Raw genomic sequence first — 21285 nt, 5'->3', positions numbered from 1 at the left:
CAACGCTGCCAGTCCAGGTTTTTTTTGGGAATGATTCTGCTGCACGATGGGTAAATGACTAACCACATTAATATTTGGCCTCTGTCTGCCCCCTGGATATAAATTAGTTTTTCTCTAACAATCTACTCTGATATTTTCTTGAGTAATTATCTTTTGGGGTTTTTTTTTTGGAGATGGGTGGGAAGAGTTATTCTCTTTTGCCAGTGAGAACTCACCATCATTTCATTGGCTTGCAACAGATGAGAGAATAACTCTTGGAACTTCCATATTTCCATTAAGGACAGCTATGGTTCAAAATAGATCCATTTGAATGATCTAGGTGCACTTGGAAAGCATTTATTGGTTTGGAAAAGGGTTAAGGGGAAAAGAGGACGAAAGGGCTGCTTCTTGAATTGCTTGTTATTTGAATGTAATTATTTTTTTGCTCCTGAGCAATTACAGATTGTAGGTTTAAATAATTGTCAGGGTGCCTACAGCTTTCTATTGTTGTTTGAAATCTAAGGCTATGAATATAATAAGGAATATGAGATTACTTTTGCTGAATGTGGCTATGGCAGTTCATTTAACTCCGCAATAATCACCAGAAAAAAAGGAAAGAAAAGGCAATTTTTCTATTCCTTGCAGTAAACAAACCTTGTAAACAAGTTATTATTTTCTGCAGCAAGGCCCTAGAAGTGATTCCTATTTTGCTGGTAACAAAACGTGGCTCTTTGCTTTTATAAGAGCAGAATATATTTTGTTTTGCTTCTCTCTCTATCTCAAGCTCCCCAAGGTGGCTTGGGAGATTAGAGAGATTTTCACAAGACAAGGGTAAGGCTTGGATGTTATTGCAGAGATGGATTTATATGAAATGGATTACACAGCCCTGATGACATCTCTTATTTTCTGTGTACATCAAGTTCTACTTGAGTAGTGGAGCACTAAAGTGTGGCAAATGACCGGGGATGATCTAAAATGAATCTCTGCCAAGTGCTGGAATGCTCAGAGTGAAGGAAGATCACAAAATGATTTGAAAGCCTCAAATCAATGGCTGAACTAAAGATGTGATGCTTTGCAATGAAGCAAATAATCAGCTTGATGATAGGACCGTGTAGTTCTATCTCAATCTCTTCACCATATTATTGTAGCAGCGGTTCTTTTTATCCCTAACAGACCTTGGAAACATAACATATTAAGAAACTGCTCTCTTCTTTAAGGAACAGAGGAGGGTGTCCAGGTTGAGGCGTGGTTTGTTCTTTAGTGACTGAATCCTTGGGCTTTCTGCTGTGCTCATTGAGATTAAGGTGCTGCACCTGGGTTGGGGCAGCCCCCAGGATCAATCCAGGCTGGGGATGAAGGGATGGAAAAGGCCTGGGAGAGGGACTTGGGGGTGCTGGTGGGTGAGAGCTGGACATGACCCAGCCCAGAAACTTCAGTGGGCAGCAGGGGAGGGGAGATTCTGCCCCTCTGCCCCCCTCAGGTGAGACCCCACCTGCAGAGCTGCCTCCAGCCCTGAAGTCCAATATGAGAGGGATGTGGCGCTGCTGGAGAGAATCCAGTGGAGGCACCAGGATGATCAGAGGGATGGAGGAGCTCTGCTGCAGGAAAGGCTGAGAGGATTGGGATTCTTCAGCCTGGAGCAGAGATGCTTTAGGGTGACCTACTTGCTCCTCCCAGTACCTGAATGGAACCTGCAAGAGAGCTGGAGAGGGACTTTGGAATAAGACCTGGAGTAACAGGATGAGAGGGAATGGCTCCAAAGTGACAGAGAACTGGTTTAAATTGGATATTGGCAAGGAATCCTTCCCTGTGAGGGTGGGGAGGCCCTGGCACAGGTTTCCCAGAGAAGTTGTGGCTGCCCCTGGATCCCTGGAAGTGTCCAAGGCCAGGCTGGATGGGACTTGGAGCAACCTGGGATAGTGGAAGGTGTCCCTGTCCATGGCAGGGGGTGGATCAGGATGATCTTTAATGTCCCTTCCAACCCAAACCATCCTATGCTAAGTTTTGATTCCATGTTTGGACAATTCAGGGCTGTGCTAAGAATTTCTGATGCTTTTATTCATCACGTTTTCATTGGTAAGAGAAATTCAAAGGGGTAAACAAATAGTTCAAGGAATCAGATTTTTGACTTTTTTTTCTGTGTCCTTGGGGCACTTCAAGCGTCGTATTTGTGGCCAAGAAACATCAGGTGCCTACAGGACTCCTCAAGATGACTCTTTAATGGATTAGACATGAAACAGAAGCAATTTTAATCCCAACACTTTGCACTTAAGGACTGATTGTTTCTGGTTTGTGAATAGCTCTTCTTTCCTGCAGGTCAGATCCATTTGTGGTGCAATATTGCTTTGGATGTCAGTCAGCTGTTCATGGGAAATGCTGCCTGTTGATCCCAGCCACGAACATTCAATCAGCTGCAATCCCAAATCCCCAAACATGAAAGGAAACAGGTGTTTATTGGTTTCCCCTTCCTGAATTTTACAGTTTTTACAATTTGTGACAGTCCTCTTTGATGTTTATGGAACGTAGGAATATGAATGACCCTGTAAATAGAAAAAGTCAACTTTTGGGAATGTTGCTCTTTTGTTCTTTGTTTGTACCCAGAACTCAGCACAGTGGAATTCACAAATCTGTGGCAAAGGCTTTATGTGCTGTGGGTTTGAAAATAGCAACACCACTAATAATGGAAATCAGCTTCAGAGAGAAAATCTTTCAGAGTCTGAGTTCAGCCTTGAATTCCCAAAGCCTCCTGCTCATCTTGTTTTTCCCAGTGCTCCACCTGTCTAAATATAATGGGATTGATGATTTATACAAAGCCAAGTAGACAGATTTTAGTTCATTTTCATGAATGAAGCTCAATCTGATTTATGGACAGACTGAATCTCAACCTGGTCTAGTGGAAGGGGGGGTGGAATGAGATCCCCTTTAGGGTCCCTTCCAACCCAGACCATTCTGGGATCTGTGATGTTTCCATGCTCAAAGACCAAATACATTTTTTAGGATGGAAACCTTCAGGAGTAAGACATTGAGCTGTTTTTTGAATGAATTCTCTATTTATTGTTAGGCATTTCTGATTCCTGTTCTCTCATACCTGATCTTCAGAGAATCATGAAATATCCTGAGTTGGAAGAGACCCACCAAAATCACTGACGGAACTCATAGCCTGGCACAGGACACTCAACAATCCCACCCAGTGCCTTAGAGTGTTGTCCAAACACTCCTGGAGCTCTGGCAGCCTTGGAGCCATTCCCTTGACTCACCCCAAGTTTTCCCACTGAAGAATACAAACCAAACAAAATATGGGAAGGAAAAAGTTTGAAAATACAATTTTATCAAGTGGTGTTTGTTTTACTCGATAGACACAGAGAATCATTAAGGTTGGAAAAGACCTCTCAGATCATTGATTCCAACCTTTGAAAGTCACAGGCAGGGCATGAAAAAGAGATTTTAAACAAACACCTGTAATTTGGTATTTTTTCAAAAAGGATTCTTCGTTTTGCTTTGGTACCACTCATACCTCATTTGTAGAGTATTTAAATAATATTTAATACATTATAATTTATATGAGGCTTGATTATTTGCAGTGATTAGAAACAAAGCCTGTATCCCAAGATTAAGGAAAAAGAGAGGAAAGAACTGACAAGGTTCTTGGCTTTCTTCACTCTCACAAGTTCTGCTTCTCTTCCTGAAAAATGGATTGTTGAGATTCTGATTATTCAGATCCATAGGGAACTTCTGGAGGGTCCAGGTGCCTCTCATGGGTGGAAGTTGAGGTGCGCCATTGTTCTCCTGGCTCTGCCAGGTTTGGGGAAGTGTCATGGGGACAGGGACATTCTGGGCCAGCTCTCAAAGGTCACAAAGTTTGGCCTCTGCTTCTTTTCCATATTCTCCTTACAGTGTGTGATGTGAACTTTTCAGAAATGATTTTCTGGCTGGGCTGTATCTCCCAGTTTCTGGGAATTAGAGGCAAGTTTTCCAACAGAGAGTTTTGACAATGGAATTTTATAGTGTGGAGTCACCCGAAAGCAGCTCTGTTGGTTTTCAGGACAAAAATGATTTAAATATTCCTGCTTTTTGGCTGGGAAAGGATGTGGAGGCAGTGAATAAGGCCACCCTGGGAAGTGCTGGGTCTGTCCCTGCTCTCTGCTGGTTAAGCTCAAAATTACATTGAAATAGGAATATGTGAAACCCCTTGTGTTCTGCCTGGGAAGTTCAGAGCAACTGTGCTTTAAGCCTTATTAACATTCTGGATATTGGCTTCAGCTTTGTTTGAATCCTGTTGAGTTTGTATTATTTATAACTTGTAACATGCTTTAGGATGGGTTTGATAAACACATTTTGCACTCATTTTCTGTACCTCCCCATTGCTTTTCCCAGTTTGAGTGCTGTTGTCTTCAAGGGTTTTTTTTTTTCCAAATTCATCCTTCTGACACATTTCCCGTGCTGAAAACATGGCAGTTTTTTTCTCTTGACAGTAAAATATTCCTTCCCTCTGATGATAATCTGCTTTTCCTTTTGCAATGATCTGTTGGGCAGCTTTTATCCAAACATCTATCCGTACACAAACACGTGCCCACGCCCGCGTCCAACGTCAGCAGCCACAGGCAGGAACCAATTTCCTGGGCATTTGTTAATTTGAATGAACATGAGGCTTCTGCTTCTCCTATGGAAAAATAAAAAAAAAAAAAAAAAAAGAGAGAGAGAAGCAAACCCAACAGTTTCCCTGGGAATTCATGCAGTGTGAACAGAACACGTCTTGGCAAAACGGTGAGCCAAGAAATTCCTCTTTAGTTGCTCTGTTAGGCAAACTGCATTTTAAATTTCTTGCCCAGGGCTTTGTTTGACTTGCCCCAGGCAAGCTGTTCAACATATTTATCAACCCTGTTGGAGCATTAGAGCCAACGCTCATCGAGGAAGATCATCCTCTTAATGCCATCTGTCATCAGCAGTTTTATTTCTTTCAGCTCAACTTGTTCTCTGTTTCACCGTTTTTTTTTTCCTTATTACTCCCAACCATTTCTTAGCTGATTGTTTCCCAGTGATCTCAAATATTCTCTGATTGCTCAGATATTCAGGGGCTGCTGGATGTAAAACCCCTGAGGGTATCAATGGTACAATTTTGTTTCAAATCCTGATTGATAACATTAATCCTGTATGGATCCAGATGGCTGCCAAAGCACCCTACGTATCTCAGTGCTGTGCAAGAGATGAGAGTGCATTTCAATCTGACTCTGGAATTCTTTCCAGATCCTCGACAAGAGCTTGAAAAAATTCAGAACAAAGGCTCTTGGGTAGTTTCATGCTGTATTTTTATCTTGAGGACATGGCTTTGATCATTTTAGGTTTTCAAGCCCTTAATAAGAGTTCTGTAAGTGCAGAGACAGTATCAGAGTGCTCAACAAAGCTGTATCCACTCACTTCTCAAGGGATTGGAGATCCAGTTTACTCCTGGACTTGTGTCCACAATCAGAGTGGAGCCAAAGGGACTGATGGGAGTATTTTCCTCTAGACAACAAAAGTTAATCTTTTGGGAATCTGGTGCTGTGGAGTTACTGGTGCTATGGAGTTACATAAAGTCAGGAAAAATTATTGTAGGCAGGTGGAGATCCGCTGTGTGTAAACTGGATATGCTGGATGTTCTCCTGGGTTCCCAGGACATTTTTATCTGGTTATCCAAACAGGGAGATCATGGACTCACAGAAGAGTTTGGATGGGAAGGGACCTTAAAGATCATCCAGTCCCACCCTCTGCCATGGGCAGGGAGACCTTCCACTGTCTCAGGCCTCATCCAACCTGGCCTTGGACACTTCCAGGGATCCAGGAGCAGCCACAGCTTCTCTGGAAAACCTGTGCCAGGGCCTCCTCACCCTCACAAGGAAAAATCCCTTCCCAATATCCCGTCTATCCCTGCCCTCTGGCAGTGGGAAGCCACTCCCTGTGTCCTGTCCCTCCATCCCTTGTCCCAAGTCCCTCTCCAGCTCTCTCAGAGCCCCTTTAGGCTCTGGAAGAGGCTCTGAGCTCCCTCTGGATCCTTCTCTTCTCCAGGTGAACATTCTCAGCTCTCCCAGCCTGGCTCCAGAGCAGAGGGGCTCCAGCCCTTGGAACATCTCTGTGGATTTCTGTGGACTCTCCCCAACAGATCCTCCAGAGATCTCCAGGTTCCTATCACAGCTTCCTTGCCACCTACTTGCCCATGTTTTCTGGGGAGGGAACACAGTGGTGCTCACCAAGGTCTTATCCTGACCTTCCATGGTGAAGTCAAGGTCCTCTCTCCAGTCTGAGAAGTTCTAAGAATTAATGGTCTCCACAATTTCAGAGCACAGAGCATCAATATCCCTTTGGCTCCGTGCTCAGAAATATCAGTTCTTGGACTGTCTTCAATCAGTCAGCTGTACCAACTGCTCTCTACAGCTTTTTTTAAGGAGGAAAATGCCAATCACACTCTGGTGTTTGGCTGAAATGTATGGAATGAGCATTATTCTATAGAGATGGAACTTGCCGAGGCTCAGTTTTATTCCTTCCCAACTGGAGAGGGATGGGATGGAGGAGGGGAAGAAAAAAAAAAGGGGGGAAAAAAAATTGAGTTCAAAGCAGCTGAGCATTTCCTTCTCCAGATTTTACAGAGGGAACAAAATCAATCGTATTCAAAACCTGGGCCAAGTCCTGTGCTGGCCAAGGGAAGCAGGATCCTGGCAGCTGTGCCTGCAGCTCCCGGAGATGTTGGCTTGGGCAGGAAGCTCTGAGGTAGCCGGTGGGATGTGCTCTTGGCTGTCCTTTGCTGCCTCAATGTTTGGGAGCTGGATCCTGTGGCATTGGAGCAGCTGGCACAGCCACTGCTCCAAGGGACTCAGAGCAGAGCCTGGCACAGGAGGCTCCTCTGTCTGGAAAGATCCTGTCCCGCTCCTTCCTCTCCTCTGGGCGTTGGGAAGAGGTTTCCAGGTTTTTGCTCTTTGTTCTCCCCAGCACGTTTTATTATATTTAAAGTTGACATTTCCCCCCCCTCCACTCCACCCCACACACACCTCCCAGCTGGTGGAATATATCCCAAAATCCTGCTAACAGAAGGAGGAGCAGGATCCGTGTCCTTTGCAGTTCATCTTCCTCAGCGAAGCATTGCTGGCATGGGAACAGCTCCTTAATCTGCTGCATGGAAAAGTGCCTTGGAGTGTGGGTGTAGGGATGGCAGGCAGCAGGCCAGGAGAGGCTCGGCATGCCAAGGAAATAAAGCATTCATTCTTCAAAATATGACAAAAAAAAAAAAAAAAAAAAAGAAAAAAAAAAAAAAAAAAAAGGAGTCTTCTGGATGTCCTGTTGGACTGCTGGAAAGGCAGGGAGAGGGAAGGATTGGAAATAAAGCTGGCAGGAGGGAAAGGTCGTGGGGAGTCAGGTGTGTCTGCACCTGATGCCACCAGAGAAGCATATTCCAGAAAGATAAAAGGACAAAAGGCATTGAAAAATATCCCACAAATAAAAACCACTGTATATATGTACATTATAAGGAATGAAAATTGGCCAGTATAGAACACAATGTGCCCGCTCTGAGTTTCTTCAAATAAATGGAATGAATGGGAGGCTGAGAGTCCCTGAAGCTTCCACTGAGCTCCAGAGTTAATGGATGTTAATTAGCACAGAATGGGTGCAGCTTGTGAGGCTGGAGTTTGGATCAGGAATACCCTTCTGATGCAAATTTACTGCCTGTGCTCATCTGCATAATGGAATCATAAATAGGAATTTACATCAGGGAATCTTCACTGAGACCGAGGATCATTCAGGTCTGATAGGAACAGGCATTGGAGAAGAGATCAGAGCAAAGGTGAGGAAAAGTTTCCTTTGGAGATCTTGGAGTTCCTTGTGGGACTGGGGGAAAATGTCTGAATAATTTTCAAACAAGTTTTCCAGTCGGTTTTTTTTGGTGCTCTGTGGTGGCTTTTGTGCACAGTACACAAAAAAAGAAACTAACAATATTACAAGATGTGAACATCATTGTGAGGATAGATAACTTTGGAATTAGTAATTTTGTCTGGGATTTATCTCTGCAGCCCGAATTTCTACTGAGTGTGTCAGGTTGGTCATTTTTTATGGATGTGGCAGAGAAATAGGCAACTTTCAGACACAAATCACAGTGTTTTGGAAGATTTGATTCAACTTCAGTTACATAAACTCTCAGGGTTTTGTAATGTCTGTGTCTGGAGTAGGGGCTGGTTTCTCCTGCCTTAAAATATGGAAATGAGATGCTCTGGTGAGACCCACCTGGAGCCCTGGGATCCCCAGTATCAGGAGGATGTGGAGCTGCTGGAGGGACTCCAGAGGAGGCCATGGAGATGCTCCAAGGGCTGGAGCTCCTCTGCTCTGGAGCCAGGCTGGGAGAGCTGGGGGTGCTCACCTGGAGAAGAGAAGGATCCAGGGAGAGCTCAGAGCCCCTTCCAGAGCCTAAAAGGGCTCCAGGAGAGCTGGAGAGGGACTGGGGACAAGGGATGGAGGGACAGGACACAGGGAATGGCTTCCCACTGCCAGAGTGCAGGGATAGATGGGATATTGAGAAAGAATTTTTGGCTCTGAGGGTGGTGAAGGCCTGGCACAGGTTTTCCAGAGAAGCTGTGGCTTCCCTTGGATCTCTGGAAATGTCCAAGGCCAGGTTGGACAAGGCTTGGAGCACCCTGAGATAGTGGAAGGTGTCCCTGCCCATGGCAGAGTGGAACTAGATGATCTTTAAGGTTCCTTCCCACTCAAACCATTCCATGTTTCCATCAGTTCCATTTGCCTCATCCAGGACCATTTTCCTTCACGTATCTCCCCCAAATTCTGTGTCATTTATGTCAGCCTTGTGCACACAGATGTCCTGGATATCCCCAGGCATCTCAAATGATCCCAAATGTTTCCATTTAGGCAAATAAATGAATCCCTGGATGTTGAAGCTCCTGTGCAGCCAACGGAGACCTGGTCAGTGTGGTTAATCTATAAAGCTGCTCATCCCTGCAAACACCTGGGGTTCCATTCTGCTCTGTTTGTCTTGGAGTATTTAATTTTTTTTTTAATCTCTTAAGAATGTGGTGCTTATCTCTCTTATCAGAGTAGCATTTTGCTTTCATTATTTTAGAAGAATATTTCAGTTTTTATGCTGATTATTTATTAGGAATATGCAAATCACAGGGTTGCCTATGGAAACACAGGGTCCTTGGTGACAAAAATAAAACTCGTTCAGAGGATCTATAGGAGTATTGATCCATAAAGAGAATAGCTGGAGAAAATGGATGTGGATGCTGGAAAGGAATATAGATTCTATAATTTAATCCCCAATTGTTTGATTAATATTTTTCATAGGGATGCTTGAACATTTAAAGATTCCTGTCTGAATCTGTTTGGGTTTGAAGTTCAAAACCAGAAAAAAAAACAACCCTGAAATACCTTTTTGAAATTCCAATTAAGAGTCAGTCAAAACCCATCACTATTCTTGTTTTTGTTTTGCAAATTAGCAATTAAAAAGTGACAAATGTTTTCAGTGCTTAAACACTCCTCTGCAATACCCATTATGTTCAAATAAGACTTTTTTTTTTTTTTTTCTGGGAACGTGAGTGTGTTTCCCTGTATTTCCTTTTTTTTTCTTCCTCTTAGGAATGCCTCCGGAAGCTCCCTCTGTAACACCAAAGCTGCACTCACTTCCCCAGTACTAGGGATTATGCAAATCACTTCATGAATAGTTTAAAATCACATTCATGTTTTCAAGTTTTAAATTATAATATGGGTGGCTTATTTTGCTTTTATGGTTATTTTCCTCCTTTTTTAATTTTTTTTTTTTGTTACTATTTTGTTTCCCCCTCTGAGTTTTTATTTAATTATTTAAATTTATTATTTAAATGATTTATTTCTTCAGTTTCCTTACTGAAGTAGTAATAATTAAGGGAAGTGGATTAAGTAAACTTTTTTTTTTTTTTGTACTACAGGACCATGTGAATTTTTTAACTGAAATTATTTCCCTATTTTGCTAATAATTGTCCATATTAACCATGGCCAGAGGCAGCCAGTGCTCTGGAAAACAGGCACTCCATGAGCTCACGTGTCTAATTCTGGAATATTATGTGGGATTTTATTGTTAATATTTCTCTCCTTATGACAATTTCTCTGTCGAACGTGGCACCACTTTAGCAGAATAACAAACATCAGCTGAATGGATTAATGCTGGGGAAAGCAATTTAGTGCTGGATTGTTGTAAATGATGTCTCTTTACCAGCAGGTTGTTTTATTATGACAAAGATTTCAATTTTATCTGTTCTCGGCGATGGGAGGATTTATTGTTTGTGTGAGGTGGCAGCGCACTTGAGAAAATGATGAGAGCAGTTCTTCAGGAGAATAAAATCCCTCTCTCTCTCTCCAGGGAAAGGGCGGCACAATGGACTGGGGCATCAGCTGGAAGAGGGAAAAATGAAGGAGTCCATGATGGGGACACTGCTCAAATCCACAGAGTCACAAAATAGTTTAGGTTGGAAAAGCCCTCCGAGATCACGTCCAACCATCCCCCAGCACTGTCAAGGCCACCAGCAACCCATGTCCCCAAGTGCCACATCCACAGGGATTTTAAATCCCACCAGGGATGAAGACTCCACCACTGCCCTGGAAAGAGACAATTATCAATGAGAGAATCCCAAATAATATTGATCAGGTCATTGGCCACTGCCCCGATGATCAGGGATTTCAACAGCAACATTAGGGATTCACTGAGCATTAAAACCCCTGAAATAAAACACTAAGAATGAGCATTTCTGCTTTGCATTTGAAGCTGGGCCTGTATGTGAACTCAAACCTGAGTTTGGGCTGTCTCCTTGTGGTTTTGGTTTGCCAATTTTTTGTTTCCTGGCCAATGCACTAATTAATGAGGTGGGTTGGGTGCCCACTAAAATTATTTACTCTTTTTCTGCTGTGAGACAGAGTTAGGAGAAGAGCAAAGCAGGCTCAAACTTTAAAGGGTATAAAGACAGCTTTATTAACAAAACTATAAAAGGGAAAAAATAAATAAGGATCAGAATAAAATCTTCAAAACACTTCTCTTCTCCCACACAAGCTTCTTTTTATTTTTTCACTGCAGAGACGAAACTTAGAACTTAGGTTAGTTTACCACCTTCAAAAATAGTCTTTCATCAATTCTTTTAGGGAGAGGAGTATCTTTTGCTATATCAAAACTAGTTACTGATTGGTTTTGTCAGGGATGGAGGAAGCTGTTGAGAATCACTTCCTTCTTCCCTTTTCACCACAAATCAATTAATGCAAAACCAGCGCACTCCTTAATCTTGAGTTGCTCGTTCACACTCAGCTGTTGGCCTAGGAATGTGATGTGGATGAAAATATGGGTCTGTCCTATTCCTTGGCATGGATGATGTTTCTCCTTGGCCACCCCTCAGTGTGTTTGTCCAGACAGTGGTAGACTGATAAATTGACTCCAGAGACATTCCTGGGAGAGCCTCAGCCTCACCTGTTGAGGGCACAGCTGGGATTTTGGGCAGCTGGAGCTCAACCTTGCCTTGGAATATTAAGGATGCAAAGCACTGAAGTATTAGAGTTGGAAAGAAGATTGTTTTCCGTGTGTCTCATGCAGATACAGACTTGGGATCTAAGGAACAACCCCCAAAACAAGTTAAATCACCCTTGGAAGCAGTTTCATACAGCCTTAGTGTGCCCAAATCCATGGGAGCTCCAGTGGTCCCTCTGCTCTGGAGCCAGGCTGGGAGAACTGGGGGTGCTCACCTGGAGAAGAGAAGGATCCAGGGAGAGCTCAGAGCCCCTTCCAGAGCCTAAAGGGGCTCCAGTAGAGCTGGAGAGGGACTTGGGACAAGGGATGGAAGGACAGGACACAGGGAATGGCTTCTCACTGCCAGAGGGCAGATTAAGACGGGATATTGGGAAGGAATTCTTGGCTGTGAGGGTGATGAGGCCCTGGCACAGAATGGCCAGAGAAGCTGTGGATGTCCCTGGATCCCTGGAAGTGTCCAAGGCCAGGTTGGATGGGGCTTGGAGCCTTCAGCCTGATTTAGGTGAGGAACCAAGTCCAAGAGCTCTGGTTATCTCAGTAATCAAAGGACAATAACTCCAATTTCATCCTCAGTTTCCATCTTCTGCAAGAATTGTCCTCAGGAGGTTCCTGTCTCTTTCCAGAATCTCCAGGAGCAGCCCTTAATTCCTGCAGCTTGTTTAAGCACCTGAACCAGAAGTAGAAATCCCAGTTCTGTACTTTTTGGTGCATTTAAACTTAAATTTGAAGTTAATCTCTGAAGGTTCAAAGAAAGAACATTGTGAACCATCAAGGCTGGAGGAGGGGCTGCTCCCTTCTTCTGATTGTGCTTTGAAAGATTATTTCTGTGACTTTTTAACCTACAATATCTGCAGTGTCACCAGGAGAAAACTCTCGTGGATCACTGATTTTTGTGTGTATAGAAACAGTGTATTTAATATTTAGTTTATCTTTACTGCCTTTATTTCAGCTGTTTTAGAAAGGGAATAATAACAGGATGTTGTCATTGAAAAGGACAATTCATTGCTCCAGCTTGACAATAGTGGAATCTCCATGACACTCTAAATAATAATAATAAATAGTCCCTTAAACATTTATTTAACTAAACCATCAGACAATTGTCAGTGTTGGTGGTGTTTGTTCCTTAATTCCTTTAACCAGGAGAGGTTTTAATTTACTCCCTTAAACAGTCTGATGTCCTTTGATAATTGGCCACGGGGGTGAATGACTACAAAAATCTTGTCTGAACATCAAATATCTCTGTGCATAAATTGTTAAACTGAAGCATTTTTTCCTTTTATATAACGTATAATATAATCCATTATTGCTGCCACCTCTGCCTGAAAGCAGAAAATTAAATAACTGTTTGCCATTAATACAAATTATTGTGTTTTGACAGCTTCCTAATCAGCTCAGGTAAAAATGATGCGGCACAAACAGCACAATTGCCTTGTAAGGAACTTTTTTTTTTGGTGTGTGCATGAGAATTCTCCTTGTTTGGGCCTTCAAACCCTTCCAAGGTTTGCCCTCTGTGATAAATTGATATTCAGAAGCATAAATCAAGCTGTGTTTTGAGTTGTGCTCTGATGCAGAATGGATTTCTCTTTATAGTTACCCTATAAATAAACTTGGAAAACACTTGACCAGCAGGTGCTGCCTATAGATGTTCCTTCCACTATGCCCTGTATCAATTAATATGCAAATAAGTGATTGAATATTGGCAGATTTTGACCTCCCAATGTGCATTTTGTGCCCTCTTCAGGTATGGGCTGTTTCTGGGGAGCCGAGAGGAAGTTCTGGAGGCAGAAAGGAGTCTACTCCACCCAAGTGGGTTATGCAGGAGGACATACCCCAAACCCTACCTACAAAGAGGTGTGCTCAGGTGAGTCTTTCTCCTTTGGTTTTTAAGGGTCTGGAGTGGGATCCTGAGTTATGAATGGCAGCAAAGAGTGAAATGAGTGACTGCAGTGACTAAAGAGATTCGGGGTTGCCTTTACATCCCAAACTGTACTGAAATCTATGGATGCCTATCCGATTGTTGCCTCCCAATGATTAATGAGTCAATATATGAACAAATAATCTGTTCTGATTAATAATCCATTAATTTTTCACACAGTTCAGTGCACAGCATCCTGCCATTTCCAGGCCAAACCCTTGGATTTATTTTTCACTCCACACCACAAAACCCCGACGCAGTTTCTCTCTGCGATCTGAACCACAGAACCCCTGGCAGCCAAAAAATGCTGCTGGTGGAGAAAATCCTGGCTTTCCTGGACTCGCTTGGAAGTTTTCCTTTGGTTTATTTTCTTGTTAACATTTTTTTATGCCAAATGGTGTCATGGGGGCTCGTTCTTAGTGACAAACTCTCACATGGGCTTCATGGAAAGGGTGTGAAAAGTGACACAAACAAATAATGGACACTTGAAGCCCTATGCAGAGGTGCTGCAAGGCAGCCAAAAGGGCAGAAACTTGCTGGAAATTGTGAAAAGTGGGAAAAGGGATGATTTAAGGTGGAGTGGAATGGAATGGAAATGGAAACGGAAAAGGAAATGGAAATGAGAATGGGAATGGAAATGGAAATGGAAAGAGAATGGAAGGGAAAGGGAAAGGGAAAGGTAAAAGAAAGAGGAAAAGCAATTAAATTGGAATGGAATGGAATGGAATGGAATGGAATGAAAATGGAAATGGAAATGAAAAGAGAATGGAAGGGAAAGGGAAAGGGATAAGGAAAAGGAGTAGGAATTAAATTGGAATGGAAATGGAAATGGAAATGGAAATGGAAATGGGAATGGGAATGAAAAGAGAATGGAAGGGAAATGGAAATGGAAAGGAAAATGGAAGTGGAAATGGAAATGGGAATGAAAAGAGAACGGAAGGGGAAGGGAAAGGGATAGGAATTAAATCGGAATGGAATGGAAAACTATTTTTCCATTTTATAGGGGAAGGGAAATGAAAACTGAGTAGAATGGAACGGAAAATTCTTCTTCCATTTTCTGGTGACAGCCACACAGAGGACAATCTGAAAAAGCCTTCTGGAGGGCGTGCAGGATCTGGAGCTATTTTCAGTGCGTTCCCTTAATACATAAATACACCATTTTTGGCCAGCATTAGACAACCCAGGATGTTCATTCAGCACCGAACGTCTTTTCATATTTTGCTTACAGATGTTCAGAACAATTCTGTTGCTCTGTATATTCATAAGCTTTTGGAAATCTGCATAGCTCAAGTGGCACTGAAATCAGAAGGGAAGAACTCTGCTGTTGTTATTCATTAACTGGGGATGTACAATTACCATATAAAATACTCAGCTAACGATGATTTCCTTAAAAACAGAGTCGTTTATGGGCTGGTGGTTCAGGCTGTTCACATGTGAGCAGGTCATTTGGGTTTGCTTCCAGTTGTTTTCTTTTGTTTATCTTCAGTGACTGGAATGTAAGGAAAAATAAACCACGTCTGGTTATTATGTGCTATTAGTTAGAAGGCTGAGATTTAGTGAATTAAACCAATTTATAGTCTTGTCAATTCTCATCTCGCTGAGGCGTTTTCTCTGGTGCACAAATCACAATTTTCTAAAAATCAACAATTCAGTATAAAAATGTGCCACACGGACTTTGTTTCTGCTCTGAGTTACGTAAAATATTTGGCTGTGAAGTTGTTTCACATCTCCTAAGCAGCAAATCCTTGTTTTTCTGAAGAATACTAGTGCCTCTTGCCTAAGAATTAGTCTTCCATATTGCATTTCCAGTTCTCCTTAAAATGTCTTGGCTTGCAAAGGTCACCTGGAAGGCTTCTAAATAGCTGATGGAAGAGAGTGGAGAAAGAGAAAATTAATTTCTTGCTCTGTTACCTCCTGTTCCTGTGGTCAGCTGGTGATTTCCCAAGTTAATTCCATAAGCCCAGAGGAGGGTGGTGGCTGGGATGGTGTTATTTAAAAGTGGAAAAGTGTGGGGAGGATTTGAGTGGGTAATGTGCGGTTCATTTTGCGTATTTGTGGATAAACTGTTGATATTAAAGGCAGCAATGGGAATTTTTCAGGAGTTGTTGATGGTAATAGGGAAAAAAAATGTAATACGGGAAATTTCTTGGCTTCTCAGATTTGCCCTTTCCTAAAAATACAGAAGAGTGTCCTGTGACAAACTACCAGCATGTTCATGGAATCCTGGAATCTTGGAATGATTTTGGGTGGGAAGGGACCCTAAAACTCATCCAGTTCCACCCTCTGCCATGGGCAGGAACACCTTCCACTGTCCCAGGTTGATTCAAGACCTGTCCAACCTGGCCTTGGACACTTCCAGGGATCCAGGGGCAGCCACAGCTTCTCTGGGAAACCTCTGCCAGGGCCTCACCACCCTCACAGAGAAAAATTCCTTCCCAATATCCCATCTATCCCTGCCCTGTGGCAGTGGGAAGCCACTCCCTGTGTCCTGTCCCTCCATCCCTTGTCCCAAGTCCATCTCCAGCTCTCCTGGATCCCATTTAGGCTCTGGAAGGGGCTCTGAGGTTTCCCTGGATCCTTCTCTTCTCCAGGTGAACACCCCCAGCTCTCCCAGCCTGGCTCCAGAGCAGAGGGGCTCCAGCTCTGTGATGGTTTTGGGACTCTCCTGGTGTTCAGACATGGCCTTGTATCCCTTGGAGAACCCTTCAGCTGGACACCTCAACACTCTTCCAAAGTGGCTCTGGTTCTCCAAAGTGTTTAAAAGTATAATTAAACTACAAATATTCCCTTCCCTTTCTGTAGCTTGTAAAAGGGATCTGAAGGTTTCCATGGACAGGAACTAAGTCCACAAGATTAAAGTTTCCGGGCAGTAATGAGAGTGGCTCAGAACATTTTCTTTTGTTATTAAATTGCTGTCAAGAGAATAGATTCCTGTTGTGCCTTTGTCTGGTCTTTTTTTTTTTTTTTTTTTTTTTAAATCCTTATAAGAACAGGATATAGGAATTTTAATGACTGTGAAGAATCTCAGTGCTCACCATGCCCTTGATGTGTGCCTTGATAGGATTGGCCAATTGCTCCACCTCTCCCCTTCTTATTTCCTCCCAGTTCACCTGTGAGAAAGGAGGGAAAGGTCAGCCAAAGTGCAAAATATTGCATCAATCAAAGCTGATGTCATGAACTGTGGGAATCGCTGTTTTGTGTATTTTTTTTGTAGCAATTGAAGAACGGGATTTTGTAGAAAACCTGTAATTTTTGTTAACTAGAGCAGTTGGAATGAGTTGTGTCTCTGAGATTGTGAGATTATCGTCCTCGGATCCTCCTGGATGTGCATCTAAACCTTGATATGACCCTAGAAACCATAATTTGTCCTCTATGCAATTGCTAAGTCATGAAATAAAATGAATGTAGCAATTTCACTTCAAAAAAAAATCATTTGGAAAGGTGATGGCAGATGCTGCTGCAATGATAAAACCTTGGCAACAAGAACCCAACAGATGCACTGAATTTCACTTACCTGCTCCTCTGCAGCTCTACCTCCCAATTTTCAAGGCTGATACTACTGACGTGGTTTTTTCAGCAGAGAAGCTGACCAAGAAAACTTTATTTCACCTTAAAATCCAGGATGCATAAATGGAATCTGTAGATTTGTCATTTAAAACTGAAAGGCAGAATAAATAATATTTTTTTTTATGGTCAAAAAATGGTAAATAAATTTGCTATTGCCTGAAAAGCAAAAGTCTCCTTGTCCACAAGGGATGGCAGCAGCTCTGCTGAGGAAGCTCTGCTCCATCTGTAATCAAGGCTGAGTTCACTTTTCCATCTCAGAATTTGACTTCTCAGGGTTAATGTCTTGTCTGGTTCAGGCCTGAAGAAACCAAAGTGCTATTTATTATTTAGATACCTGATTGTGCCTCGTGGCAAATTTAAAATCCTAATAGCCTCACTGCTGTCCTCTGCTCCTTTCATCCATTTGTCCCAGCATTGCCCACAATCACAGGCTTGGCTTGTAGCAGCAATAGAAATACAAAACATACTATTTATTATTAACAACTTTATTTGAATTGTGTTCCACTGAGATGTGTTGTTTCCATCCTTCCCGTCTCCTGCTTTATTAAAGATATATATAAGATAAAAATGTGAGAGTCCCAGAGGTTGAAAGAGCCATTACAGAGCAAGTCGAAGACAAAAATCTTCTAACCTGGAGCCTACAGGAAGCTCTCAAAGGAGCTTTGTTTTCACAGGAGACTCCAGGCAGGATTGGGCTGTGATGTTCCCCCTGTCACTGGGCCTGAAGACAGAAGATGCAACTTGTTTTTTAAGCAAGAACACGTTGTATTTGTGAAAATGGTGTTTAAAAAAATCTAAGTGCTGTTGTTGTGGCCAATGGGAGCCTTTCTTAATTTTTGTTCTTTATGTTTTTTTGCTGTGAGGGCTTTGTAAAGAAAAAAATAAGCTACAAAGGCAGTTAGTCTGTACTCAAACTGTGCTGCCAGAACTGGTGGTTACTACAGGTGGTAGATATTGGGAATAAATTCTTCCTTGTGAGGGTGGGGAGGCCCTGGCAGAGATTTCCCAAAGAAGCTGTGGCTTCCCCTGGATCCCTGGAAGTGTCCAAGGCCAGGCTGGATGAAGTTTGGATCAACCTGGGATAGTTCCCATGGCAGAGGAGGTGGAAATGGATGAATTTTAAGGTCTTTTCTAACCCAAACCACTGTCTATGAAACCAGGGAGAAGCTACAGCTCTTGGGAGACCATGACTCTGGAATTAAAGCAGGTGATGGAACATGTTGGTATTTTCCCTGCATTTCTTTTTTATTGTGGTTGTGTTCCTGTTCTTTTGCTGCTCCTGCTGCTCATTTTCCCTGGTGAAATCTTCCTTCCTTTCAGGCACAGGACTGAAATGTTGTGGTGTCAGTGTGGATGTGTCTGATAATGTATTTTTCCTGAAATTGGGAGAGCACTGCAATTACTCTGTGCAAACATCACAACCCTCAGACTTGCTTGTTTTATGGAACGTCTTCCTGTGCTGGCATAGAAAAGTTTAGAAATCAACTCTTGTCTCACCAAAGTGATTAAGATTTTTGAATAATTCTGCAAGTGACCTGCACAGTTTCTGGGTGTTGGAAGAATAATGAAATTATCAAACCATAGGAGTTTGACTTGCTTCTATTTGCTCAGCTGTGCCCGAGACTTTTGTAGTTCAGTTTTTAAAAAATAAGTTATGATAGTGAAGTTGTGCCCTGTCGTACCTTTGCAGGCACTCACACTTTTACCTGAGCTTCCTCGAGGTGAGGAAGACAAAAAAACTCGATCCAGTGAAAGGCAAAACCTTTAGATTGTTGTTGCTGCAGTGCACAACAACCCATGAAGATCCAAAAGATATTTGGAGAAGGATTTTGGTGAAAGTCAGAGCTCAGGGGAGTTCTTGGTTTTCCTCATGGGTTTGTTGACTTGAGCACATCCGTTGCAGGTGAATCTTTTTCAGAGAGACAAAAGAGACAAAATCCTTTCAGATGCTTTGGGGCACTAAAAAAAGGGCAGATTGTGAAGCTGGGATTAGAGAAGGTGTAGGATGGCACATGCAAACTTCTGGATGAAGCATCAAAACCCATTGCAAGGTAGAATCCATCCCTTTGTATCTCTCAGGTTGGAAGCCCCTGGGTGTAACCGATGGAAAAAATTAATCCAATTTTTATTTGAACAACCAGAGTGATGGGAATTCCACCATTTCCATCTGTGGGCAACTTCCCCGCAATAATAGGGGGCAAACCCCCTCTTAAATGATTTGTAAGACTCAGTTAATTCTTTTTTAACACTGCAGAAGAGATCTTTGCCTGCAGAGCCCCAGGGATAACTCACAAGGCACCCAAAGTACTTCTGACAAAAGATAATTGAGGTACAGCTGAGGCTCCTGCTGGTCTTTACCCACTGACTTCAAAACCCTTTCCAAAAATTATGTCTTCCTGTCTGGGACTTGCCTGCCCCTACAACAGGGGCAGGAGGGAGGGTGGATCACTCTTTCCCTGAGCCCAGGATGTTTAATGGAACACCTTGACCATTTCTGGTATAACTGGGTCACTCAAAGGTCTAATCTGCCCTTCACTCAGAAACCAAATCCCCTTTTTATTTAAGCTACTTTTCTTGAAATTTCTTAGCTATATAATCTCAGAAAAGGAATAAAAGAAAGGGAGGATATTGGACTGTTTTGGAATGTATCTGCTGTGCTGGTTCACACCAAGGATGCAGCTGATCTAAGAATCTCCTCCAGCAAAAGTCAGGATGGGGCTTGGAACAACCTGGTCTAGGGAGCAGCATCCAGCCTATGGCAGGGTGTGGAACAGGATCAATTTTAGGATCCCTTCCCACCCAAACCAGACCAAGTTCTGTCTTCATTTACCTCCCAGCTTCCAGGTATTAATGATTTAGTCTTTAATCATCACCGATGACCTTTTCCGTATTAATTTGTTTATCCACCTCTTTAATACGATTTTATTCCTGGCATTCACAAACAGGAGGGGAAATTGGGGGTTCATTAACTCCGGTGCTGAACCCGAGCAGGAAGTTTCAAAGAGAACTTGTTAAAGGATATTTTGCTAAAGGTTAATTCTTGGCAGCTACAAATCAACATGTCTGGAAATTAAGTATTTATTCTGAGGTGTAAGGAAAAAATTTGCTTTACGGATGTTCTCCCCTTGTTTATGAGTTTCCCATAGTGATGTGCTGTACCTTTGCACCATCAGTAGGGCTCAGAGCAATAGGTGAGCTGGGAAGTGATGGAAAAACAAGGTAATGGGAAAAAAAAACAAAAACAAAAACAAAACCAACCAGATCTGCCAAAGGAGGTCTGAAAATATCACTCATGCACAAGGCTGCTGTTAGGACGTGTTTTTTCTTACCCAATAGTACAAATTGTTGCTGTTATTCATCTACTCCGGATGAAAATTGTGATGTGAGCTGTGGCCACCAGCACTAGAACAGTTTAGTGTGTTTGTGAAAATGATGTTATCAAAAAGCTCACTGTTGTTATGGTGGCCAGTGGGGGTTTCTTTCTTTTTGTATTTCTTGTACTTCTTGTACTTCTTGTACTTGAAGTGCTTCTCATTTTTGCTCTGGAGACACTTGTAAAGTGAAAATAAGCTACAAAGCCACTTACTGAGTCTGCCAAACTGTGATCCTGGAATTAGGGAGGGACTTCAGAGTGATCAGGTTCCTGCAGCACTCAGAGCAAACCTGATTTCTACATGGATGAAGTCACTTCAGCCTGGAGATGTGGACAAAGTGACCAGCCTGAGGTGTCCCACCTTAAACCTGTCCTTCCAAAGGAGGAGAAGCTGCCTGCCTTGGATAGAGCCCTCTTGGAGCTCTTAAAAATCAGCAAAATGATTGTCATGTTTGGCTTCTAAAGTTCTTCTTCATTAAAAGCAAAAGGAATACACAAAGTACCTGAAGGGAGCCTACAAGAAAGATGGAGAGGGAATTTTTACAAGATCTGGGAGGGACAGGACAAGGGGGAATGGGTTTACACTGACAAAATAGGTTTAGATGGGATACTGGGAAGAAATTCTGCCCTGTGAGAGTGGTGAGTGGCTGGGATGGAATTCCCAGAGAAGCTGTGGCTGCTCCTGGATCCCTGGCAGTGCCCAAGACCAGGCTGGAGAGGGCTTGGAGTAACCTGGGATGGTGAAAGGTGTCACTAGACATGGCAGGGAGTGGGACTTTTAAGGTCCCTTCCAACCCAAACTGTTCTAATTCCATGACTCTGCATAGCCAGGACTCCTCCTGGACTCGTACTTAGCAGGAAATATTTCACTCTGAGAAGCTCAGTGCGCTCTTTGCACTGCCCTGCTCTTGTTTTCCATCCTTCTGAGGATGT

The 21285-nt window shown here is 42.8% G+C and overlaps 1 protein-coding gene across 1 annotated transcript in view; it reads left to right on the top strand.

The window, feature by feature from the left end:
- The window catches only part of MSRA (methionine sulfoxide reductase A), a 230338-nt gene that overhangs the window by 92327 nt on the left and 116726 nt on the right, over positions 1 to 21285 (top strand). The window contains exon 3 of the mRNA XM_083856934.1: positions 13239 to 13358. Within this exon, the coding sequence (XP_083713060.1) occupies positions 13239 to 13358 (120 nt within the window). The remainder of the gene's footprint in view (positions 1 to 13238; positions 13359 to 21285) is intronic.

The sequence above is a fragment of the Zosterops lateralis genome (assembly GCF_965231275.1).
Source record: "Zosterops lateralis genome assembly, chromosome: 3".
Taxonomy (NCBI): domain Eukaryota; kingdom Metazoa; phylum Chordata; class Aves; order Passeriformes; family Zosteropidae; genus Zosterops; species Zosterops lateralis.
The sequence above is the reverse complement of the archived record's forward strand: the minus strand, read 5'-3'. Positions and strand labels throughout refer to the sequence as shown.